This window comes from Narcine bancroftii, chromosome 13 (genome assembly GCF_036971445.1).
Source record: "Narcine bancroftii isolate sNarBan1 chromosome 13, sNarBan1.hap1, whole genome shotgun sequence".
Lineage (NCBI taxonomy): Eukaryota > Metazoa > Chordata > Chondrichthyes > Torpediniformes > Narcinidae > Narcine > Narcine bancroftii.
Genome location: NC_091481.1, coordinates 82,266,287 through 82,293,576, shown reverse-complemented (window position 1 = coordinate 82,293,576; position 27,290 = coordinate 82,266,287). Strand labels below are relative to the sequence as shown.

Below are 27,290 nucleotides of genomic sequence, written 5' to 3'. Positions count from 1 at the left end.
CTCTCTCTCTCTCTCCCCGTCTCTCTGTCTCTCACACTCTTCCTTTCATTCCTGCTATCTCCTTCCCTCTCTCTCACTCTCTCTCTCAATGTCTCTCTCTCTCTGTCTCTCTCACACACACATTCCTTTCATTCCTGCTATCTCCCTCTCTTTCTCTCTCTCAATGTCTCTGTCTCTCTCTCACACACACTCTTCCTTTCATTCCTGCTATCTCCCTCCCTCTCTCTCTCACTCTCTCTCAATGTCTCTCTCTCTCTGTCTCTCTCACACACACTCTTCCTTTCATTCCTGCTATCTCCCTCTCTCTCTCTCAATGTCTCTCTCTCTCACACACACTCTTCCTTTCATTCCTGCTATCTCCCTCTCTCTCTCTCAATGTCTCTCCCTCCCCCTCTCTCTCTGTCTCTCTCTCCGTCTATCTCTCACATACACCCTTTCATTCCTGCTATCTCCCTCCTCTTTTTCTCTCCCCCTCTCTGCCTTCATTCTTTTTCCCTCCCCTTTTTCACTCTCTCTTTCTCCCCCTCTCTTTCTCCCCATGTTCACTCTCTCCCTCACTCACTGTCCCTTTCACTCTTTCTCCCCACTTTTTCATTCTCTCTCCTTATCTCCCTCTCTTTCTGTCTCTTTTTTCCCCTCTGTTTCTCCCACTTTCTCTCCCCCTTCTTCCTCTTTCACTGTGTGTCTCTCTCTCTCACTGTCCCTTTCACTCTTCCTCCTCACTTTTCCATTCCATCTCTATCTCCCTCTCTGTTTCTTTTCTCTCTCGCCCTCTTTTTCCCTCACTTGCTCTCCCCACTTTCACGGTCTCTCTCTCCCACTATTCTCTCTTCCTTACTGTCTCTCTCCCCTCTTTCTTTCCTTCTCACTCTTTCTTTATCTTTCTCTTGTACACACACACACATTCTCTCTCTCTGATCGAGGAAGCTGGAGAGAGGTTCCCTCATTAGAAGACATAGTTGGATAGATTTGGGGAAGGGGCTGAGGCCATGACCAGATTACCTCTGATATCATTGAATGCCAGACCAGGCTCGATGGGCCAAATGGCTGCCTCCTGCTTTCTCTTGTGGTTCTAAATGCTGGCCTTCCTAATGATGCTCACATTCTGCATCTTCCAGACCGATCTGGAACGGGGATAGATCAGGGCTCAGCTAGTAATGTCAATGTCTGTACTCCACGCCGTCTCCCCACATCATTCACCTCCTCTGTCAGTTACAAACTGGGGAGGCCACAACTCCAAGTCGGGGGGGGGGGGTTGGTGGGGGGGTGGGGTGGGGTTCAGAGACCGTAGTGGATGGAGAGACATGATGGCCCATGCCAAATGGCATGTATTTAACTAGCTCTTTCAACTAATCCATCTTCGATCTTTGCCTCAACCTTTCCCTTGAGGAGTGAGCTCCCCCAGTCTCTGTAGCGGTTGGCGCCACACTGTTGCAGCACCAGAGACCCGGGGTCTGTTTGTACGGAGTTTATACGTTCTCCCCGTGTCTGCGTGGGTTTCCTCCGTGTGGTCTGGCTTCCTTCCGCCCTTCAAATACATTCAGGGGCTGTAGGTTAATTGGGGTATTTGGGCAGAAGAGTCCGGGACTAGTGTTGGAGTTTGTGAATGACAATCACTCTGTGCCCCTGTGGGAAATAATTGTGAAGGTAGTAGAGTAGGGGGGTAGGCAGTCCCATCATGGGCCAGAAATGTCTTACTGTGCTGTGTGTCAATCAGAAACAAGAAGTTTCTTCTGAATATTGCTTCAGGGATTTACTACCAAATAACATCACAGATTTAAACAAAATGTAGACATACAGCACGGTAACAGGCCCTTTTGGCCCACGGGTCCGTGCTGCCCTATTAACCTTCAATACCTGTGGTGATATGTTTCCTCCGTTGTATACAGTTAGTGTTAACTACTGTATATATGGAGCTGGCCCGCCCACTTGGCCTCGAGGAAGTTGCTGAAGCAGCTGATCCACTGCTCGCACTGTCCAGACGCTCCTGGAGATTGGGGGCCCACTTCTAACCGATCGGGGCGCAGCAGCTTCTCCGTTGCTGGAGGGATCATTTCTGCACATTAAACTGTAGCACACTACCAGTAACCACAGTACCCACAAGCCTTTGAAGGGTGGGAGGAAACCGGAGCCCGCCCCGAGAAACCCACGTGAACACGGGCAAAGAGCACAAACTCCATACTGACAGCACGGGATTCGAACCGGGCGCTGCCACGCTAAATGGGCCACTCCCTACTTAAACCAAAGCTTTTGGATGGGATCTTAAAATTAGAGAGAAAGTGGGATTTTTTTTTAAATGCGTTTCGTTTAATTCTAGGAAATGTTCTTTTCAACTAGGTCTCAATTTGAGGCTCGAAGCTCTGGCAATCCCCTTCCAAGATTTCATAGCTGCTGTAGATTTCTCCCCTGCAATAAACTCCCCAGAACCGGATTATCCCACCTGAGGGAGAAACTGCTTGTCCTTCGGATGAAGCCGTTCCTTCAATCCCTGCCTGCATTTCCACCATTTGCGCACATCTCGTTTTTGGTTCATCTGCTCCACTCTCTGGAGATTAATTACGATACCAGTTTTACTCAATTATACCCAATTACCCCGTGCCTGATTTAACTGCCAGAATAATCTGGGGAGAACCCCAGTCAAGATTCAGAGCAGGGGTTGGGCAGAAGGAACACTCCACTTATGCTACCGTGAAACAACAAACCACGGCTATATTGTGCTGGCATTCATGCTTGTACAGGTAAAACATCCTGGAAGACTGCATATTACTTCAGGGGAGTAGAAATCAAGACAGCATGGTTAGATGGTGTGTGGGGAATTTGCAAAGGACCTGAGGGGCTGGTCTTTCAGGTTATGGGGAGGGGTGATAGAGGCAGATCTGATCAAAGACCTCCGGATAGGTTGATGAATGGGAAACGCGCCAAACGTGACGAGCTCAGGTAGCTGGCGTTGATGAGTCGGGATGAAGGGGCCTGCTTCCATGCCACAAAAGCAAGGTGGTGGGGGGAGGGGGTGGAATGGGAATGCTGGAGTCAAGTCCAAGTCAAAGGTATGAAAAATGGCGTGGGCCAGTGGGGAACGAGGTGCGGGGAGACAGCCGTCAGCTCCGCACAAGCTTTGAACGACCCGTTAGAGGAGCCCACGGTGGTTTTATTTTAAAAATCCCACGACCGCTGCGGGGGGGGGGGGGGTCCCTCTTCCAAGGCGGTAAAGCCTCTGACTGATTGGCAGCAGTCCTAAGGGGTTGCAGACTCCAGGGGAAGGACTAGCGTGGGCTACCAGAAAAATGGGGAGACCATTCCCCCTCCCCCCCATCTGAGGAGAAGCAGAGGAGACGACCCACGGGGACGGGGATCATGGTGGCGGACCAGTGGGGGGGGGGGGCTCTGCGGCTGAAAGACCAATGCAAGCTGACGACATGAGGCAAGAAACCCACGGAGGCCGAGGGCTGGTTCGAAACTGGCTGAAGGGGTACCAGGTATTGGAACCGGGATGCAAGGGTGAGGGCGCTGATCGTGTCAAAGGCTCGGACTCGGAGCTCGGGTCGCCGATGGTTTGGACCGTGCGGCTGCAGAGGCAGCGGGAGCACTGAGACTAGTCCACGGACACTCGGTGACTCTGGGGTGCGGGGGGAGGGAGGGGGGCGGGGCACTCTCTTTTGCTTCTCTTTCTCTGACTGTAGGGGGCGCTCCAGGCAATTTCTGCCGATGGTGAATCTGCCTACCTTATGGCCGCCAAAAGGCAATTTCATGTGATATGAGACTGTTTTATTACAAGGACAATAAATTCAACTTCATGAACCCTGAAGTTTATTGTTATCTGATTGCACAAGTACAACCTGTCAAAACAGCATTCTCCAATCCTTCGTTCAAAACCCACAGACACACAACCAGACTCAAAACGCGTACAGGCAAATGATGCACATGCAGGACAAAAATACTTTGGTGAATGCGAGAGATTCGGATGGTTAGCGTGAGCACCCTTCTTGTTATCATCCGGAAAGAGGTCTAGGGGCCACAAGACTCGCACCACCAGGTTCAGGAACAGCTGCTCCCCCTCCACCATCAGACTCCTCAACGACAAACTCAATCAGGGACTCGTTTAAGGACTCTTACTTGTGCACTTTAATGATTTTTAAAATTCTCCCTGTAATGTTTACACGTCTTTATCTGTTTACATGTGTACATTGTGTACAGTTTTATTAGTAGAAATTCTGCCTCACCCACAGGAAAAAAGAATCTCAGGGTTGTATGTGATATCATGTAGGTACTCCAACAATAAATCAGAATCTGGGCAGTTCCTTTGGTCGTTCAGCATCTTGTTGCCTGTGGCAAGAAGCTATTCCTCAGCCTGGTGGAGCTGGCTCTGATCCTCCTGGATCTCTTTCCCCGATGGGGGCAGCTGAAAGATGCCGTGTGCCGGGAGGAAGGGGTCCTCGATGATCTTGCTGGGGATGTTCCTGAATTTGGGGTGCTAGGTAGCAGAGACCTGGCTGAAGCCTCACTAACTACCATGCAGTTCCATTCTCCCTCACGCCTTCCAACACCTCCCAGATTTTACCACTCACCTGGACACCAGGAGAAATTCATAGTTAACCAAACAAATCTGCACATTTTTTTTTGGTTTTGGTATGTGGTGGGAACTAGGGCACCGGAAGGAAGCCCATGCTGTTACAGAGGGAACTCCATTCCCTTCACCCCAGAGATCGGCATCGAACTTGGGCAAAAAACCCTTCTTTGCAGGGAAATAGGTCAATCCATAGGACCTTCAGAGTGGCGGAGAGGATCGCTGGAGTCTCCCTCCTCCCCCACCAACGTGATCTATCGGGATTGTCATCCGAAGAGGGCTTTCAAACTCATCGAGGACCCCTTCCACCCCCTCAGGCAGCATCTTTCAGCTGCTCCTGCCGGGGAAGAGATACAGGAGGATCAGAGCCAGCGCCACCAGGCTGAGGGTCACGGGCAGTGAGAACGCTGAACGACCAAAGGAACTGCTCGCACAAACCATCCGAGACTCTCATATTCACAAAACAATATTTTTTTTGTTGTACAGATGAAATACGTCCTTTATATGTATTTTCTGTCTGTATGCGTGTTATGTCTGGTTGTGTGTCTACATATTTTTACATGAGGACCGGAGAATGCAGTTTCATCGGCTTGTACTTGTATAATCAGATGACACTAACCTTGGCTTGATTTGGGATTAGCAGATGGCTTATGTGTGGCCTCTGTCCTGTGACCCTCCCCTCATCTCCCCCACCCTTTTATACAGACCTCCCCATTTCTCGCTATTAAAAGCTTTGGCACAAAACCTTGTCTTCAACGGACGCTGCTTGACCGTATCTAGGACAGTTTGGCGCTAGGCAGTCTGGCGCTAACAGTTAGGCTACAAACATTTATTTACTGATCATGAAGCGAAGGGTGACGCTTCAGGCTGCCATGCGGGACCCTGCACTCGGGGTGGCGGCTGTCGCTCTGTCGCGCCAAGCTACGACAGCCCTAAGGGCGTCTCGCCAGCACTTGGCAGTGAGTAAGCAGCGCTGGTGGACCTGCTGCCGAGGCCTTTCCGAGTAGCGGAGGCAGGTTGCCCTGGGGACCGGACACTGATGCCCACATGATCCCTGATCACCCCTCCCCGTTGTCAAGAAATGGCAGAGCAGGCTCGATGGGCTAATTGGCCTGCTTCTGCTCCTGTACCTTGTGGTCTTACGGGACAGCGTAAGAAGGGGCCTGCAGGATGTGGCGTTCCCCTTACTCCTGTGTGCTGGGAGAAGTCATGGGCCTGAGTAGCAGATCAAACAGCGTCATCAAGTCCAGTCACAGATCTGGCCTTCCTGACCTGGACGGTGAGAGGTACCAATAAGGCAACTTGTGAAAGCAGATCACATATCACATGGACATGTATTATAGAACTCCTTCTGTAATGAATATGAAATGCTGCCTTTCCCCAGATCTTTTAAGTTCAAGATGACCAGAAGCTCCAGTGCAGTTAAGGATGTGCTTTGATCTGGGTGGGATTGTAACATTGGTGTAAAGTGCTAATTCAAACACTGAACCTTTCGTGCAACCCATTAACTCTTGCACAGCTTGCCGAAAGCCACTGCATTGTAGCTTGCCCTGATATTGGAAGATTCAGGACAGAAACCACAGGTCTCCAAGTACTTAAAGCTGTCAAACTGCCACTGACGCTTTGGCAGCCTTATTTAATTTTTCTTTTCTGAGTCTGGCACCGGGTAAAATGCAGGATCAAATCTGATAAAATAACCTTCCAGTAAATCAGCCCTGGTGTATTCAGAAAGATTAGATTCAGATTTATTGTTGGAGTACATGCATAACATCACGTACAACTGGAGATTCTTTTTGCTGCAGGCCAGGCAGTATTACCACTTATTGCAAACATAAAGCAGTACACATGGAAATAAAGAAAGACATGTAAACAAACTGACTGTGCAATACAAAATCAATAAAGTGTACAAGTGAGAGTCCCTGATTGAGTTTGTCATTGAGGAGTCTGATGGTGGAGGGGAAGCAGCCGCTCCTGAACCTGGTCTTGCGGCACCTAGACCTCTTTCCTGATGGCAGCAGCATGTGCTGGGTGATGTGGCTCCGGGATGATTGCTGCTGCTCTCTGACGGCAGTGTTACCCGCAGATGTTCTCGACGGTGGGGAGGGTGCCCAGGACTGTGCCCACTACCATTTGCGGGGCTTTGCGCTCGGTGGGGGGGGGGGGGGGAGGGGGCGGCATTGGTGTTCCTATGATGCAGCCGGTCAGCAAAGAGGGATTGTTGTAGAGTACCGAAGCAGGCCCTTCAGCCCACTGAACGCCAGTCACTGATTTTTCTACACCGATCGCATCCGAACCCATTTTATTCTCTGCACGGGAAGAACTAAGATCAACCAACTTTTAGAATAGAGGCAGGCAGGAGGGCCTGAGGTTTGAGTGGGCTGGAAGATGTCAGGTGTGGGATTAATTATGATCTCCCTGGTTAGCGCAGCAGACCCCTTTTCTGACTTCTAGGTCCCACAACAGAAGTGCTACAGTCAGAGAATATTCCAGCACAGTACAGACCCTTTGACCCAACTTTCAGTATATAAATCGATTCCACAACACTGAACAACGGAGAATTTTCTTCCTGGGTCCTTTTGGGTGCATTTTATGGATTTTGGGCTGCTGATCACGAAAAATCACCTTAAAATTTTCCTGCCATGTACCGCTTTTTAGATCTAACCTATTTTCATGATTTACTTCAAGCAAACAAAATTATGAAGTGCACTTGGACTCCTTCCCCGCTGATCTCGGTTCAGTCAGCGACGAACACGGTGAAAGGTGTCACCAGGACTTTGCGACCGTGGAAAAGCCATATCAGGGCAACTGGAATCCATCAGTGCCGGCTGACTATTGTTGGACATTGACATGAGAGGCATCAGATGCTGAGTACAAACGAAAATCAGCGGTAAAACATTTTTAGGTCAGCTGAACTAACGCAATGTGTCAGCGTCATTATGCGATTAAACATGTTATATTCAATCAAAGTTAATTTAATGTTTCTCCAACGATGCAATAAATTTGAAATTATCTTTGTGTCCAGCTTGAAGTCGTCTATCATAATCCCCCAATTTTTTTGAAAAAAATTGTTGTCCAGTGAATCGAAACCTTCCCTCCCTCACATCTAAAGCCATCTATTTTTCTTGCATCCATGTGTCTATCTAATATTCTTTTAAATGTTCCCAGCCTCCACACCACCCCTGGTAATGCATTCCTTGAACCCACTACTCACTGTAAAAAAATTTTTACCCCGACGTCTATACTCTCCTCCTGTCACCCTTTACAGATGCCCTCTAGAATTTGCTATTCCTGCCCTGGGAAACAGGCGCTGGCTGTCCACCTTATCTCTGCCTCTCATCATCTTATAGACCACTATCAAGTCCCTTCTTCGATCCAAGGAGAAAAGCTAACCTTGCCTCATAAGACACATTCTCCAATCCAGGCAACATCCTGGTAAATATCCTGAGCACCCTTTCCAAAGCTTCCACATCGTTCATGTAATGAGGCGACCAGGACTGAACACAATATTTCAACCAAAGTTGCAGGTTCAAATCCCGGTCCAGAAACTTCAGACAAAAAAATATAAACTGATAATCGATGCTCAAGTGGGAGAATACTATGTATCAGAAGTGACAACTTTTGGATGGGATTTAGACCAAGACCCTGACTATCCTTTCAGGTGAAGATTCAAACAGCCACTGGTGTAGAAGGGCAATTTTTGCCTCGGTGCACTGGAAAAATACCGTATATCCTCGTTTAATCGGCGTATTTATTTGGACCAAAAACAAGGGGGGGGGGTGAGAATCGACTTTTACACAGGCCAAACCTTTGATCCCATGAAGTAGCTGTGTTGTTCAAAGCATCTGGAGCTCAGATGGCCGGGTGCGGGTGTTAAGTCCACGTTCGGGGTGCTGGGAGCTTGGGTGGGTGAGCGTCTGGACCAAGGATTCATGGTCAGGAGCTCGGATGGGCAGGCGACCAGGGGATTGGGAGCTTAGATGTGCAGAAGTCCGGGGCCAAAAATTGGGGGTCGACCTGGCAATAAAAAAATACCCAATTTTTGGGCCAAAAAAGTGGGGGTGGGTAGGTGGGTCGACTATTACAGGTACACGATCCTTTATCCGGAACCCTTGGGGGACAGTGTGTCCCGAATTTCAGATTTTTCCACATTTCGGAAAGCCAGATTTAAGCCCACCAAAATTGTGCTGCCGTATCCACCCTCACCCCCTTCCAGTCGCCCTGCCGTCTCTCTCCCCCCCGCCTCGCCTGCCCGACTCATGCTGCTGGTCTCACCCACCCCCCCCTCCGACTTGCCTGACTCGCACTGCCGGATTTTAGATGTTCGGATAAGGGATCGTATACCTGTACACGCGATCGACAATTACTCGAGAATATATGGTATTCATCTCTTGTTCAGTGGAGACCTGTTGTCTACTCACTGAAGGCTTCCTCTGCAAGATTCTCCACCGAGTTTCCTTCATTACAGTGCTGGCCGCACTTCAATTGTACCCCACCGTCTCGGATGTCCTGAAGGTGTGAAAGATATTATAATGTACAAGTCTGACAGCACATTACTCTGTTGAAGTGCAGCCAATTTCATTCTCATTTCATTCTTTTAATTTGTAAATAAATACTTATGTTTAGCCCGTAAAAGCTCTGATCCATGTTAGATCTTCCAGCATAATAAACCGATTGAAATGTGCGTGTATGCAAATTCAGGGATGCAGATTACTGTAATTAGCCCTAATAGGTTATTAGCTCAGAATCATGAAATTTCTGGAAGTGTAATTCTCCAAAGAGGTTTCGCATAAAGAGTGGGGAAACTGGAAAGGGGAATGTTACAAACCCCCACATCTTTCAATAATCTAGAGACACACGAGAGAGAGAGAGAGAGAAAGAGAGAGAGAGAGAGAGAGAGAGAGAGACTGCCGATGTGGGAATTGGAGCAGTAAACAATCTGCTGGAGGAGGTCAGCGGGCCGAGCGGCATCTGTGGGCGGACAGGAATGGTCGGAGTTTCAGGCCGGAACTCTTCGTCAAGTTTGACGGGTCGAAAACCTCTGGAGAAGGTGATATCATCACACCTCACGGCGCACCCTCACTTGTCAGGGAGGAGGTTGAGGAGGGCAAGGCGACCGGCCCCCACCTTGATGACCTTTTACTGGAGCACAATTGAGAGGGTCCTGTCCGTCCGCGTCATCGTGCCGGAAGAATCGGACTGGGAGCCAATACAGAGGTTTATTAAGAGAGCCAAGAGGATCACTAGGGTCTCCTTTTCCTCTACAGAAGGCATTTACTCAATAGGGCTCCAGCTATTAGCGAAGACTCTTTCTGTCCCGCTCACGGTATCTTCAACCCACTACTATTGGGAAAGAGGTGCAGAAGCATCAAAATCAGGACCACCAGGCTGGGGGTGAGGTCGGGGGTGAGGCACCTGACAAAGAGCAATCCAACCAAGTCCTCGACGGTGGAGCAGATGGGATGAAGCGACTCTGAACTCAATGGCTGTGAAGGCAGCAACAAATCCACCAGCGCCAATCGTCATGGTTTACAGCCATTGGATCGAGCTGGTTGATTTGTGAAGAATTGTGGGCTTCTTGGCGTCCAACATCAAGTACTTGTTGCACAAATACATGCACAGATGTCTGTGGATCAACAGAATGAAGGCCATCCTTGACCATGAGGGATAGTCACGGCAACTAAGCCCTTCCTCGAGTTGTGAGTTCAGCAGAAACCAGCAAAGTCGATGTTAATGCTGTCCGGTCAAGGTGTTGTTCCTCCAATTTGCAGGTAGCCTCAGTCCAGAGGAGCATGAGACTATGGACAGACCTGCCAGCGGAGGAGTCACGTGATGGAGTAGTGGCCGTTCGAGGAACTCCAGCCCTCTCCAGAAAAGTAAAATAAAAACAGTGAAAAAACGAAGGCACAAACACAAAAACCAAAATAAAATGAAAATAAAGGTGTGGAGAAAATGGCAGCGAGAAAAGAAAAGTCAAAAGCAACAGGAAGAAGAGAAGAAGAAAGGACGTCGGAAGAAGAAGGTGAAGGCCTTACCTGTCCGAGGAGGCCCGCCGCGGAGAGAGAAGCCCGCTCCCTAAGGTCAGTTGAAGTCCCGAACTCGGGACTACAAAAATGGCTCAAGGAGCCAAGCAAAAGTGCGCAACAGCGCATGTGCGACTCCTCACGCATGCGCGACGCGCAAGACAAAAGTAACACTGACGGGAGGGGGGACCAGCTGAGGAGTCGATCTCCACAGCTGAGAATGACAGCCACAACAAAACAGCAAGAGGAAAACACAGAAAATAACGAGAGTAAAAATAAATCAAAGAAACAACAGATGACCAACCCAGAGGAAGAAGACCAGCAGCAAGACACTTCTAGTAAAAATCTTTGGCTTGGCTTCGCGGACGAAGATTTATGGAGGGGGTAAAAAGTCCACGTCAGCTGCAGGCTCGTTTGTGGCTGACAAGTCCGATGCGGGACAGGCAGACACGATTGCAGCGGTTGCAGGGGAAAATTGGTGGGTTGGGGTTGGGTGTTGGGTTTTTCCTCCTTTGCCTTTTGTCAGTGAGGTAGGCTCTGCGGTCTTCTTCAAAGGAGGTTGCTGCCCGCCAAACTGTGAGGCGCCAAGATGCACAGTTTGAGGCGATATCAGCCCACTGGCGGTGGTCAATGTGGCAGGCACCAAGAGATTTCTTTAGGCAGTCCTTGTACCTTTTCTTTGGTGCACCTCTGTCACGGTGGCCAGTGGAGAGCTCGCCATATAACACGATCTTGGGAAGGCGATGGTCCTCCATTCTGGAGACGTGACCCACCCAGCGCAGCTGGATCTTCAGCAGCGTGGACTCGATGCTGTCGACCTCTGCCATCTCGAGTACTTCGACGTTAGGGATGTAAGCGCTCCAATGGATGTTGAGGATGGAGCGGAGACAACGCTGGTGGAAGCGTTCTAGGAGCCGTAGCGGTGCCGGTAGAAATACCCAACAAAATAAAACAAACAACCCAACAAGAAAACCAGAAGAGAGAGAGGTAAAGGACACAGATCCTGGAGTGGACTCAGAGAAATGGAAGATGAAGGGAAGGGCAAGTACATGGATATATTTTTTTTTAAAGAGTATATGGAATCAGTAAAAGGATGGCAGTCACAAGAATTCAGTGAAATAAAAAGAAGAATGAAAAGTACAGAAGAAAAAATGAATAGATTAGAGATGATCATGACAGATATAGGAAAAAGAGTGGACAAGGTGGAAGAACGAGAAACAGCCATAGAAATGGACGTAGAGAACTTAAAAAAGAAATTAGAAGAATCTGATAAAAAAGTTAAAGAGACATGTTAGCTCAGAAGATAGATATAATGGAAAATAGAAGAAACAATATAAAGATAGTGGGTCTTAAGGAAGACAGACCTGCCAGCAAGGGAATTGGACAGGGAATAGAAGCGGGTGGCCGCTGGGAGATCCTTCGGTCTCACCCACCGAATGCAGTAGATCAGGAGGGGTAAAGGCGCAGAAGCCTTTGCCTCACCTGGAAGGTCAAGTCCGAGGCCCTGGAGGGAGGAGATGCAGGGAGTGGTTTGGCACTCCTTGCGATGACAACAGAGCTTAAACGGGTAAGTACAGGTTAATCCAGAAATATTCAAGTGGGAGCAAAGGAAACAAAGGCTCCCAATAAAGGGCATTGCATTAATTCCGAAGAAAACCCAAAGCATATAAGAAACAAGATGCCACAAAAGAGAATGCCCTGGATCCACCCAGGGCACGGATTGGAGAAGAGACGCAGTTAGGAATTATAATCAGAAACTCCTCCTGGACAAAGGAGGATAAAAGGCACAGGGAAACAATGGAAGCAGCCACTGAAATTCGAGGGCAGATAATCCTTCTGAGACAGTCGGAGCCTCAATAAAGAGGGCAGCAATCCAGTGGCCGGGGACAGATCTGCTAAAAATCCCACCCCCAGGTTCAAATCCCTCCTGCTCCTTGGGTCTTTAGCCCCCCCTCTTACTGTCCCAACCTCCATCCCTAGACTCTCATCAAAGAGACACAGCACACAAAGAAAGGCTCGGGGGCAGGGGCTGGGGGGGGGTGGGGGGGGGGTGCCGACCTTTAGTTCCCCATCAGCTCAAGTTCATCGTCAACTGATCGAACCAGTACATCCCGAGGAAACAGCGTTCTCCGGCCCTTGGGGCAAAACACTCCGGCGCGCAACCAGACATAACACAGGTGCAGACGAGCAAACAGTCAGCGCCACGCCTTTGCAGCGCCAGTAATCAGGGCCAGGGTTCGAATCCCGTGCTGTCTGTAAGGAGTTTGAACGTTCTACCCATGTCTGCGTGGGTTTTCCCCAGGGGCTCCGGTTTCTTCCTGCCCTTCAAAATGTAGGTTAACTGGGTGTAAATTGGAAGGGTCGAAATGGTTTGTTACCGGGCTGTGTCTAAATTTAAAAATAAAATTTATTTTAAAAATGTAAAAAGTATTTCATCTATACAAATAAATGTGTAATATTGTTCGTGAATATGAGAGTCTTGGAGGGTTAATGCGAGCAGTTCCTTTGGTCGTTCAGCATTCTCGCTGCCCGTGGGAAGAAGCTGATCCTCAGCCTGGAGCCGGGAGCAGCTGAAAGATGCCGTGTGCGGGGTGGAACGGGTCCTTGATAATTTTGCGCGCCCTCTTCAGACAACGATCTTGGTAGATCACGTCGTTGGGAGGGGAGGAAGAGAATGACCTTGATCTTGACCTCTGGGGAGAGTTTCTTTCGATCATGACTTTAAATCCCTGTATCATGTCCCCTCCTCTGTTCCAGGGAGAACAGCCCCAACTTCTCCTGTCTTGAAGAGAGCCAATTGGGCACAATTTATCCCTTATTCAACACGCAGCAGTGAACTTGGTCCTTAATTTATAGCTGAGAACTTGCTTTGTACAAATTGGCTGCCTTCATCACAACCGCATTAGCTGTGGAGTGCTTTGGGAAGAAGCTGTTCCTCAGCCTGGTGGTGCTGCCACTCCCACCAGACTCTACCACTCACCTGCACTCCAGGGCAAAACTTACAGCAGCTAATTCACCCACCGACTGTGCGTCTTTGGGAAGTGGAAAGAAACCTGAGGACAGCCGCAAGGTCAAGGAGAGAACATGCAAACTCCGTGCCAACAGCAGAGGTCAGGATTGAACCTCTGGCACTAAGAGGTGATGGTGATCATGACCTTAGTTGCAGTCATGGCTTCAGTGGCCTGGCCCCCGACCTCTGACATTGCCTCCCTCCCTACCCCAGTTCCTTATTTAAAATTATCCTTGTTTTCTCTGTGGCCGATGTTTTGCATTCATCCCTGGCCTCTTTTTTTGCCTGAACACCTCGATTGTGGGCTTTGCTGGATAACTGAACATAATGGCAGAAATAATAGATCTGATCTTGCTTGTGTATGTGTGTGTGGGTGTGTGAGTGTGTGGGTGTGTGTGTGGGGGGGTGCACACATTTGCTTGTGAGTGTGTGTGAGACTGTCTGTGTCTGCATGTTTGCGTGCGCAAGTGTCTGTCTGTGTGTGGGCGTGTGTGTGTGGGACTGTCTGCCCGTTTGTGTGCGCGGGGGGGAGGTGTATGCGCACGTGCACGAGGCTGTGCATGCACATGCCTGCGGGCACACACGCGCTTGTGAGTGTGTGAGCGATTGGGTCTGCCAGTTTGTGTGTGCGGGTGCCTGTGTGCATGCGTGCGCACACGCGGGTGTGTGCGTGGAGGAGGGAGGCTCGCATATCCTCCCTCTGAGTGTGTCCTCCAGGTACACCACTCTCCGCAGACAGGTTTCTGGGGGGGGGGGGGGAGTTGATGGGACTGTGTGCAGGATTAGTGTAAAGAGGGGTGTTTGATGGCTGTCACCGACAGTGAGGGAAGGTCACTTATCAGTGCTGTGTCTCGCAGAAACTCGGTGATTGAAGGGCGGCATTAGTAAACAAATCCATCATAAAATCTGCATATTATCCCCTACCTTCAATAATTCTCTTACAATCAATGAAGTTCAGATGCAGATTGTAACACCGTGAATAAAGAATTTCAGGGTGGCTTAGATCAATCCAAGGCCACTTGATTTGCCTCTCCCGAAGTTCCTCGTGATTCAAACACCTCCACATCCTTTCTTGCGAACAAATTATTTCAACTTCTGTCTGCTTCAGATGCGCAGTCACTGAGGCATAATCACTTAATTTCAATGTGGATTTAAGTTTGGTTAAATAATGTTTTTATAAGATGCACATAAATTAATTCCCAAGTGATGCTTAATGACAGTCATGTTGTTATTCAGCAACTAAAGTTTATCCAGAGGATGAAGTAAAAAGCTCGATGCTGGGCTGGTCAGTTTCCTTTATGTAGCAAAAAGAATCAACATTTCAGGCTTGTGCCCTTCACCAAACCTCGATAAAGGCCTCAAGTCCAAAAGCTTGGTTCTGTATCTTTACCTTTGCTGTTTAAAGGATGCTGAGTTTCTCCAGCATCGAGCTGCAACCCCTGTCAACTGCAAAATCTGTTCGAGGGACGCTGACCCTGAAGAAGTTCTCCTTTGTTCTCTAAAGAGAGTTTTGTGGGATTCTCTCTCTCTCTGCTCCCCATCTGTAATCATATTTCGATGAAGCGGGAGGGAGGAAGTGCGGGGGGGCAGGTAGGGGGGGAGGGGAGTGGGGGAAGGTGTTGGGGGAGGCTGCGGGGGTGGGGGTGGGGGGTGCGGGCAGGGTGCAGTGGGGAGGGTGTGGGGGTGTGGGTGGGTGTGCGGTGTGCGTGTGGGGGTGGGTGTGGGTGGAGGGTGCAGGGAAAGGTATGGGGAGGAAGGTGCAGGAGGGTGGATGCAGGGAGAGGGTGAAGGGGAGGATGCGAGGGGTGGGTGTAGGGGAGGAGGGTGTGGGGGGAGGGTGCGGGGGTGGATGTAGGGGGAGGGTGCAGGGGGTGGGGGCAGGGGGGTGTGGGGAGATTGTAGGGGTGGGGGCAGGGGGAGGGTGTGGGGAGATTGTAGTGGGGGGATGGTCTGAGTGGCAACAGGCTGACGTGCAGGACCTGCTGGGTGGTGCCTGTGTGAGTGCATCGGGCGAGTGTGTAACCAGGTGAAACAGGCCATTTGCCACCAACTGGGTTTCAATCCCAACACCCCCGCAATCTCTGACAATAATTCACACGAGAGGAAGATCAGCATATATATTGAATTGCTGAATTCTCCGAGCTTCCCAAGGAGCCTTGCATCAAATGAGTTCTGAACTGTAATCACCGATGTTGTGCCAGCAAACACAGCAGCCTGTAATCAGCTCGAGAAACGGCCAGGGGAATAACGATCTATTGCTGATCCTATTGACTGAGAGAGAGAGATTTGTTGACCAGCATACAGCAATCGCTTCACTGCTCTGGCATATGGACTCTGATGCCCAACTCCAAGGGGGAGGGTGGGGTGGGGCTGATGTTTCCCCTGGCAGAGTCTCGGCCCCTGAAGTTCCGGCCATGGATTTCCACCTTGGATTCGGTGACCTTCCGCCTAAATCAGTCATTTTCAAACATTTTCTTTCCATTCACATTACCACTTTAAGTAATCACAGAGCCCCTATGTTGATCGTACTTAATGGACTCGTTATGTGCAGGGTTTCAGAACTCCAAAGGAAATGGACCAATGACAATTTTTCTCAAGCAAAATACTTCAGTAACAATTGGGTCTAGAGCAGTGATTCTCAACCTTGCCTTCCCACTCACCTTGAGCAATCCCTTACTAACCACAGAGCATAGGGATTACTTGAGGTGTTATGTGAGTGGAAAGTTTGATGACCACTGACCTAAGTCTGGATCGTTGCCACAGGCGGCTGTGGAAGCGAGGTGCTTGGGTGTATTTAAGGCAGAGGTTGACATGTATTTGGTGAGTTAGGGCATCAGGGGCAAAAGTCGAGGAGTGGGGCCGAGTGGGAGGATGGATCAACTCATGATCAAAATGGCGGAGCAGACGCGATGGGCCAACTTCCGCTGCTGTATCTCATGAAGTCAAGTTTATTGTCACCTGATTGCACAAGTGGAATGCGACGAAACAGTGCCCTCTGGTCCTGGGGGCAAAGCACGCAGACCCACAACCAGACATAACATATGCAGGACAAGTATATGTACCTGCAAATAAATAAATAAACATTGTTTCCTGAATACGAGATTTTTGGAGGTCAGTGTGAGCAATTGTTTGGTTGTTCAACATTCTCGCTGCCCGTGGGAAGAAGCTGTTCGTCAGCCTGGTGGCACTGGCTCTGATCCTCCTGGATCTCTTCCCTGACGGAAGCCACTGAAAGATGCCGTGCGCGGGGTAGAAGGGGCCCTCGATAATTTTGCGCACCCTCTTCAGACAACTATTCTGGTAGATCATGTTGATTGGGGGGGGGGGGGGCGGCGGTGGGAAGATGCTAGTGATCTTCTCTGCCATCCTTATGGCCCTATGGTTTGACCTCCGATCCACTTCACAGCAGCCACCATTACCCACAGCCGGCCACGATGCTCTTGTTAGATCTCCTGTAGATGGGGCATAGAACAAGCAACTTTATGCTCCCCAGGCTGGTAGCCTCGCCCAGTTCAGTCTTCTCAGGAAGTGCAGTTGCTGTTGCGTCGTCCTGACGAGTGAGGAGCCGTGTGCCCCTGATAGGTCACACTGAGATGGGAAAACTGGGAGCGTTCCAGAACCAAGGCCACCTCTCTTACGGAGTGTATGGAGGCCTTTCTTGCGTGAAGTTTCGATAAAAGACATCAGCGCGGCCAGCAGTACTGCTACCTCAGGGCACTGCCTACCGAGGCTTGATCCCCGCCTCCGATGTTGCCTGCATGCAGTTTTCGCGCTCTCCCCGTGACCCGCGTTGGTTTCCCTCAAGTGTTCTGGTTTCCTCCCCAATCCCAAAGGTGTGAACGTTGGCAGGATGAGTGGCCACCGGAATCCCCCCAGTGAGTGGGTGGGGGTTTCGAACATTGAGGGAGATGATGGGAGAAATAGAAAATGGGGCTGGTGCGCTGAAAGCTTCCTGATCGTGTCGGAGGTTTAGATCTGGGGCTGGGGTTGTCGATGGATCAAACAGGACTCTGCGGCTGCAGAGGCTGTGAGAAACGCTGGAGGCGAATTCACGGACACTCGGTGTCTCCAAAGGGACTCGCTTTTGCTTCTCTTTCTCTTACGGTAAGGGGCACTGGGCGACACTAATAGAAACTCTTTGTGAACACAATTTTTGTGTAATATTACATACTCCGTACCATTACATGACAGTAAAGGGATCTTGAATAAGACCATAAGACATAGGAGCAGAAATAGGCTATTCAGCCTGTTAAGTCTGTCCCAACATTCAATCATGAGCTGATCCATTTCCCCTCTCAGCCCCACTGCCCGGCTTTCTCCCCTTAACCTTTGATGGCCTGTTAAACTCTACCTTAAATACAATGTCTTGGACATCCCTGCTCTTATATTCTGTTCCTCTTGAAAAGAACGCCAACATTACATTAACTCGGTGGTTGGCGAAAACCATACAACAATTACAGTACGGAAGCAGGCCATCTCGGACCCTCTAGTCCGCACCGATTTAAGTGAAACTCCATTAGACCAACCTACCTGCTCCCTGGCCATAACCCTCCAACCCCCTCACATTCATGAACTCATCCAACCTCCTCTTAAATGACAAAATTGACCCTGCCGCAACCACCTCTTCCTGAATGACACCTCTCTCTGAGTGAAGAAGCTTCCTCTTATGTACTTCTAAAGTTTTGTCCCCAACACATAACTTATGACCCCTCGTTCCAATCTCCCCTACCCTCAAGGGGAGGAGCTTATTCACATCTGCTCCATCTATCCCCCTCATAATTTTAAATACCTCTATCAAATCCCCCCTCAACGCTCCAATGAATAAAGACGCAGTCTACTCAATCTTTCTTTGTATTCTAGATACTGCAATCCAGGCAACATTTTAGTAAATCTTCTCTGCACCCTTTCTACATTATTGATATCCTTCTTCTAATTTGGAGACGAGAACTGCACACAATATTCCAAACTTGGCCTCACTGAAGCCTTGAACAGTCTCAACATCACCTCCCAGCTCTTACATTCTATGCTATGATTTATAAAGGCCAATGTACCAAAAGTTTGACTCTATCCACGTCTCTTTGCCACCTGACGTTATAAAGGACACAGGTCTGATCTACCTCCCTAAGCAAGTGAAAGATTGATGCAGGTTGCTCAGTCGAGGAAAATTGAGCCCAAAACAGGGCTGACAAGAATGAGAGGCGATCTTGATGAAAGATTTGAATTTGTTGCATGAGATGCAGGGAATGTTGTTCCCCTGCTTTTTCCCACTATCCCCCTCGGAACATTGGCTAAATGGATAAAATAAATTGGCATGCATGTAGAAAGCAGAGAGTAGTAATGGTCGGAAAGTATCCTGCCCAGAGGTCGGTGACTAGTGGAGATCTGCAGGGATCTGTTCTAGGCTGTGATCATGCTCCTTGTGGTTTTATAAATGACCTGGATGAAAAGGCAAAAGGAGTAAGCTTGCAGATGACATGAAGGCTGGTGGAGTTGTGGATGGTGTCGAGGGCTGTTACAAAAGGATGTAGAGTGGCAGATGGAGTTCAATCCAGGTGATGCATTTTGGAAGGGCAAACCAGAAGGTTGAGTTCAGGGTGATGGTTGGTTACTTAAGAGTGTGGATGAATAGAGGGACCTTGGAGTGCAAATCCATACATCCCTCAAGATTGCCACACAGGTTGAAGGCCTATGGGATGCTGGGCTTCATTAATAGGGGGAATCGAGTTCAGGAGTCAAGAGGTCATGATCTACAGAGAGTGGTGATCATTTATGGTCACCTCATTAGAAGAAGGATGCGGAAGCTACGGAGATGGTGCAAGAGGAGATGTCGCCTGGATCGGAGAACGTGTCTCATGAGGCAAGGTGAGCAGAGCTGGGGCTTTTCTCTTTGGAGTGTAGAAGGATGAGAGGAGACTTAATAGAGGTCGGCAAGATTATGAGAGGCATAGACAGGGTGGTCGGCCAGCGCCTGTTTCCCAGGGCAAGAATACCAAACACCAGAGGACGTCTGTACAAAGTGAAGGAAGGGAAGTTTAGGGGAGACTTCAGGGGGTAAGTTTTTTTTAACACAGAGAGCTGTGGAGGCCTGGAATGTCTTGCTGCTGGAACATTGGGGGCATTTAAGAGACTCTTGTATAGGTACATGGATGGAAGGAAAATAGAGGGTTATGAGGTCAGGAGGGTTTGGTACATTTTTTAGGGAATATATGGGTCAGCATTAGGGGAATTAGGGGAGATGGGGAGAAGGCAGGTAGGTGGAGTTAGGTCATAAATTAAATCAGCCATGATCGTATTGAATGGCGGAGCAGGCTCGATGGGCCATTTTTGGCCTTCTCCTGTTCCTACTTCCTATGTTCCTATGGCACAACATTGAGGACTGAAGGGCCTGTACTGTGCTGTAGTGTTCTATGCTCTAAATTTTGGTTTCTTCCGCACTCCTCTCCTCCCGACCACAGAAATTGAGCTGGATGAAGAGGCAAAAGGAGTAAGCTTGCGGATGACACAAAGGCTGGTGGAGTTGTGGATGGTGTCGAGGGCTGTTACAAAAGAATGTAGAGTGGCAGATGGAGTTTAATCCAGGTGATGCGTTTTGGAAGGGCAAACCAGAAGGTTGGTGTAAAAAATATTCATGTTACGCAAGGTGACAAGAAAACGGCTTTTGCTTAAGTGCGGGTTGCCCCCTGAGAATGGCTGGCCCAGTGAACCCCTCAGTTCACAGAAATTTTATACGACATTGCACCAACACGCCACATGAAGGGAAAGGGAGGTGACTGGAGCTATATAAATGCAAGGCGTCTCTATCGTTTTGGCCCTGCGACCAGGATTTTCCAGTTGGTTCATGCATTGAAATCAGTTTAGGCTTTTCATACACTCATCAATTATGTTTAACATGTGTTAAGCAGCTCTCCTGTACAGCAGATAATTACGGGTATTAATTATTCATGCTGCAGTAATTGTGATTCAATACTGATACACAGCACATAATGGATTCCAACCCAGGTGGAGCAATTAAAAATAGAAAGGAACAGACAGTCACACAGAGACAAGTGTCACACAATTAACACATTAGAGTAGCGGTGATGGCAAAAACCATTGTTTCCGTTCTCCAGAGTGACGAGCAGATGATGTGTGTGTGTGTGTGTGTGCATGCGTGTAAGGGTGTGGGTGTAGGAGTATGTGTGTGTATGGGTGCTTCTGTTCTGCGTGTGTGCATTGGGGATGTGTGTGTATGTGGGGGTATGTATGGCGGTGTATGGTTGTGGGTGAGTGTGGGGATGTTTGTGTGTGTAGGGATGTGTGTGGGGGTGTGTAAGGGTGTGTGTGTATAGGTGTGGGGGTGTGTAAGGGTGTGTGTGTATAGGTGTGGGGCGTCTGAGTGTGCGGGTGAGGGTGTGCATGTACGTATTGGGGACGTGTGTGGGCGAGTGTGCCCTGGCGCGCGCAGGTGTGTGGAGAGTGGTGCTTGGGCATGTGTTTTCTCCATGAATGTGTGTGTGTGTCGGTGTGCGTTCCTGTGTTTGTGTGTCAAAATGAGTGTGAGTGAGAATGTGGGACTATGTTATGGGTACGTTTGTACACGTTGTCTGGGTGTGTAGGAGGGAGTATAGGAAACGGTGTGAGTGCAAGTGTTAATGTGTGTTGGTGAGTTGTATGCTTGTGTGCCTGACGAGGGAATGGTGTGGATGGGTGGCTGTTGAGGTGCGGCGTATAAAATAATCTGAACACTGTGGTATGTATATTGGCTGGTTGTGTTACGGCCTGGTTTGGTCATTTTTAAAAATGTGACGCACAGCCCACGAGCCCGTGCCGCCCACATGCCCCAATGAACCTATCACCCCCATACATTTTGAAGGGTGGGAGGAAACCAGAGCCCCTCGAAGGAAACCCATGCACTCACGGAGAGAACACACAAACTCCTTACAGATTCGGACATGGATCGCTGGCGCCGTAGTCGCGCTGCTGCTAACCACTACGTTAAACGTGCCCCGGAACGCAGAAGGAATCAGAAGGTGGTCAAATCCCTCACAGGCTCTGACCTCCCTTCCACTGCAGACATTCACGTGAGGCGCTGTCTCAAGAAGGCAGCCGACATCATCAAGGATTCCCTCCCCAAACTACCCCCCCACCATCACCCTGGCCACAACTTTCTTCTCACTGCTCCCTTCGGCCAGAAGGTCATGGGAACCTGAAGTCTAGCATCCCAACTCTTCAAGAACAGTTCCTTTCAAATTGTCACACCTGGGACCCAGGTGCGATTACTGGGGCAAAGGTGCACCTTTCAATTCTAAGGGAGATCCCTCCCCTACATTGACATGTCACGCACTCACTGGAACTACTGCCAGATGTTCGGACGCTAGCTGACCAGTGACGCACATTCGCAAGCGCTGATGGCACCAGAATAAGCAGGCCGGCCATTTTCATTTTCAACTCGCCTATGGACACGACCTGGGTAAGTTTAACTAGGTTCCCTGACTATCTCTGAGGTAGGTCAGGGATCTGGTTGGGTTCCGACGGGGTTGACCGGGATGGATCCTTTCCAACTGCCCGGTTATCCCCTTTTTATATGGCAGTTTGAAAGAAATTACTCTCAGTCTCCTGAACTTCTCCTTGTTGCGCTAATCTTGGACAGCTCCCACAGCACAAAATGACCGCATGCACTACTGTAACGCCACTTCTTTGGTACCGAAATATTTATGATCAATTTTCCATATTTATTATCTCTTTCTAATATGTACCTTGCACAATGTATATGATAATAAACTCGCTCTCATTAATACATTTGTGAGGTGCCCTGGGGTTTTAAGTATATCTGCACATGAAACAATATTGCTTGGACAACACGTGGGGCAACAAAGATTTTGCTTAACAAAAATGGGAACAAGATTTAAATATAAAGATAAAGAAGGAAACATGGGAGAAATTATGCTCCGAAACGATGAGAAATACAATAAATACGAGGTTACGTATGATACAATATAACTGGATACACAGGCTATACATTACACCTCAAAAGTTAAATAAATGGGACCCAACAGTATCTGATAGATGTTTTCGTTGTAAAAAGGAAATGGGAACAACAATTCATGCAATCTGGACATGAGAGAAAGTAGAAAAAATTTGGGAAGATCTAAACCAGATATGAAATAAAATTACAAAAAATCCAGAGATCTTCCTCCTAAGTAACATAAAAAACAAAGAATTTGGAATTGATTTGGAGGATGCACAAAAAAGATTTGTTAAGATAGCTCTAGCCGTAGCAAAAAAATGTATTATGTCAACCTGGAAATCGGAAGATAATTTGAAAATACAACAATGGTATATAGAAATGAATAAATGTATTCCATTAGAAAAAAACAACATATAGTTTAAGAAATAATATTGAAATATTCGAACAAATATGGGAGCCTTACATTAAATATAATAGCGAAAACCTACCGGGGACAATCATTACCTAAGTTAACGGAAGGAAAAGGAAATGAAAAGAATGGACTCAGTAGAATTTCTGGTGTATTTTTATTGAATGACAACATTGTCTGACTGGTTTAATGTATCCTAGATTGTATACCTTAAATGGACGGGAGGGGGGAGGTAGGGAGGGTGGGATGGGAGGAGGGAGGGGGGGGAGAAAATGGCACTGTATATGTGTGAAAAGGAAAAAGTGTGTACCATGGTTAGTGTGATTTATGGTGTGAAAAATAAAAAAAAACAAAGATTTTGCTTCCTGAACACTTTTGGGTGTATTTCATGGATATGGGGCTGATAACGAAAATCACCTTAAAATTTTCCTGTCACGTGCTGTTTTTCTAGACCTGACCTAATTTTGTGATTTTCTGCCATATTTTAAGTCTGCATCAAGCACTACAAAACCACGAAGAGCAAATTCATTTTCTGCATTCGCGTGCAGGCCTCTTCCCTGCTGCTCTTGGTGCCATTCAGCGACGACGTGGAAAAGCGATATCAGGGCAACTGGAATCCATCAGTGCTGGCCGACTATTGTTGGGCGCTGGCACGAGCGACACCAGATGCCGAGCGCAAACGAAAATCAGTGGCAAAAACGTTTTTTTTGGGGTCAGTTGAACTAACGCAATGATCTCTATGCGATTAAACCTGCTAAATTCAATAAAAGGTCATTTAATGTTTCTCCAACTTCCCACGCGATACAGCAAATTTGAAATGATCCTTGTGTTCAGCTTGAGGTTGTCTATCATAATCCCCCATTTTATTTTTCAGGATGCAAACCGTTTGAAAAAAATTGTTGTCTAGTGTTACCAGGGGAATGAATGTAAATGGGCGAGGGAGGATTCTGATAACGTTCAGTCAAACATAATTTGTCCACGTGTCCACAGGAACACGGAGCAGTGCCACAGAAATAGACGGAGCAGACAAGCTTACCTGTGACAGGCCCAGGTAGATCGAGACGGTTTCGGAGATGTATAAAAATTTTCCTTCTCGGTTTAGTGCAAAAATAAAACCATCCAGGGACTGCAGAGAAAAAGAAACAGAGAGAAAAAAAATGGGTACAATTTTACATTGGAAAAGAACTTTACATGCACCAAGGTTTATAGGTGTTCGTCTATGATCACATTCTCTGTGTATCACTCTAATCTCAACAGTGAAATGGCTCGACGATACAATGGTAGAGGTTCCATTATTGACACGTAATACTACATATAGAATGTAACTTACACGAAATTCTTTAACTTTTGTCTACCATATGCAGAGGGACGTCAGGCTGGTAAATTCAAAAGTTCAGTCTACACATGGCAAGATTTGTCAAATATGATTTTTAGACGGCAATGTTGGGAAAATAGCGGAAGAGATTAGCATAATTACTGCCCGAGTGGTCGTTCACATCGGGCGCCTTTATTTTTTAGACCGCAAGTCCCTGAGTGCAACAGTCCCAGAGGTTTGGACATGCAGTCGAGTGGACGACTGACAACGAACTTTTCCAGTAAGATTTTCGCCGCAGGCTTCCTCCGAAAAGCCGCAGTGGTCCTGCAGGATAAATCGCGGGGCAGGAATTGACTCGAGATCCCTGCACGTTCCTTTTCAGAAGGCCCGTGAAGTGGCAAAATTCCTTGCATGCCTGCGGTCTAAACACCATAAGTGATTGCCCAGAAGTCATTTCCCTTTAACTGGCCATGGGATCATCCAATGAGGGGAATCCACAGTCTTGATTTTAAATTTAATTAAAAAAAATGTGTGTATAAATATATATGTATATATATACGTGCCGCTCAAATACAATAATTATCCTATTAGCCCAGTATGTTTTGAAGGGTACCCGGAGGAAACCCACACAGACACAGGAAGAACACACAACTCCCTACAGACAGTGGTGGATTTGAACATGGGTACCTAGTGCTGTGATAGCATTGAGCTAACTTCACTTCTCCTCTCAACCAAAGCTAACACCTCTGAATCTCCCGTCAGGGCTGCCTCAATCGTCAGTTCAAGTCTCTTAAACAGGGAAAGCTCTGCAAAGCACTAATAACCTGTGCTCAGGGATGCATGTAGTCCCTGTTGAACCGCAATGTTCCAGTCAGCTGGACCTTGCCACACCATCTACCTTTGTTGAACTCTTTTTCCAGATTAACACCTTTGACCACAAGGGCATCAGGCAAGAGGTCAGCCCGGAATATCCTGCAGACACGGAGAACTTTGATGGACCAGGTGGGGTGGTTCCCCAAGCAGGAGCGCCTCATCGCCTGTGGTCATGAACAAGCACCAGGACATGGCCTGGCCAGCAGTGAGAGGAGCTCTCCCAGTCAGATCCTTCCTGTACAATGGGAACGTCACCCACAACGAACGTTGTCCCCAAGATGACTGCAGTGGAGAGGAGGCAACCACCCACCTCTTTGCTGAACACATTTTCGCCAAGAATGTGTGGGGAAGGCTCCCTGTTATGGTTCATCCCCAGCGGCAGTGTGTCAGAGGACTCTGTCATCCACGGGCTGTTCCTGGGGATGCTCAAAGAGTCAGGCACCCAGAACTGCTGGAAGGAACATCAACTCGACTGTCTGAAACCTGCTGGTCTTCCAGTGCACGGGAGATATTGGTGAGGGAACGTTGTCGTCTGGCACATTCTAGGCTGCAGGATTGCGAGCTGAGAGATGCACTGAGGTTTCGTGTAGCCAACGCGAGGGCGCTGTGAGGAAGGACCACAGTCCGTTACTGGGTATTGAGAGGCTGAGACAGAGAGAAAGCCCCTCATATAACAGAGGGGGGAGTGGGGAGGGGGAACACGAATGGTCTCACCGTCCTGTAAATAGAGAGGGTATGTAACATGAACATGGGATTGTATGGATATGACGCTCAGGGTGGGAAGAAACTTTGAACAATTTTCTTCTTTGTAAATAATTTATTGTGAATAAAGTCTATTTTTAAAAGAAAGAATAGCCTGTGCAGGGTAGGCCCTTTAGGACGGAGATGAGAAAATATTTTTTTACCCAGAGACGTGTGAATCTGTGGAATGCTCTGCCACAGAGGGTGGTAGAGGCGGATTCGCTGACTATGTTCAAAAGAGAGTTAGATAAGACTCTAGTGGACAAGGGAGTTAAGGGTTATGGGGATAAGGCTGGAAAGGGGTACTGATCAGCCATGATCTGTAAAATGGCAGTGCTGGCTCGACGGGCCGAAGGGCCTACTCCAGTTCCTATTGTCTATTGTCAGTCAATCTTCATACATACTTCTTGCTGAAACAGAATGGGATGCAGCCACAGGAATCAGTTCAGCAAGTGAGACTTCCTGCAGGTGAATCGTCCGCTGATAACTGCTGGCACTCGATCAACATCTTCCTGTTGGTTCACCTGGAACACTCATCAAATGTCTCTTTCCCAAGGGAGCTGTGCGAATATGGAAATAACTTCCACAGGGGAGTGGATGTGCTGGGAGGTCGGAATCAGAATTTATTGTCATGAACAAGTCACAAAATCTGCTGTTTTGTGGCACAAACATTTATATAAACCACCTTACAAAATAAATAAAAATAATGCACAAAAGGTCAAAGTGAGGCTGTGTCTGTGGTTCGGGAATCTGATGGCGGAGGGAGCTCGTCTTCAGGCTCCTGTACCTTTATTCCCAATGGTAGCAGAGTGAAGAGGGCATGGTCTGAGTGGTGGGGATCCTTGAGGGTAGAGGCCATTTTCTTAAGAGACATTGCCGATGTCCTCGGAGTCTGGTGCCCGTGATGTTGCAGGCCAAGTTAACGACCTTCTGGAGATTTTTCCTGTCCTGAGCGTTGGCAGTGATGCAACCAGCCATAACGCTCTCCACCGTCCACCTGTAGGAGTTTTCAAGAGTCTTTGGTGACACAACGAATCTCCTCAAACACCTCGCAAAGTATAGCCGCGGGCGAGCCTTCTTTGTGAATGCATCGACATGGAGGGTCCAGGATAGAACCTAGGAGATATTTACAGGAATTTGAAGCTCTTGACCCTCTCTACTGCTGACCCCTTGAAGAGGACTAGTTCGGACTCTCCTGACCTCCTCCTGAAGTGAAAGGGTTCCGACATAGACAAGGCATGGAAGAATTGATGGGGTGAGGCAATTGGTGATGATGGGAACAAATATTCAGCCAGCAGAGGACCTTGGTTGGGATTTGCTTGTAGCAGCTGTTTGAATAAAGTTGTGTGAAACACAATGGCATCACCCAGATTGAAGAGCTGGTTGATGCCGTTCACCTTTGGGGCGACTC

General features: G+C 48.3%; 1 protein-coding gene across 1 annotated transcript in view; it reads right to left on the bottom strand.

The window, feature by feature from the left end:
* Positions 1 to 27,290, bottom strand: part of LOC138748087 (neuronal PAS domain-containing protein 3-like) — a 255,161-nt gene that overhangs the window by 79,750 nt on the left and 148,121 nt on the right. Inside the window, exon 4 of the mRNA XM_069907777.1 lies at positions 23,987 to 24,076. Coding sequence (XP_069763878.1) covers positions 23,987 to 24,076 — 90 coding nt within the window. The remainder of the gene's footprint in view (positions 1 to 23,986; positions 24,077 to 27,290) is intronic.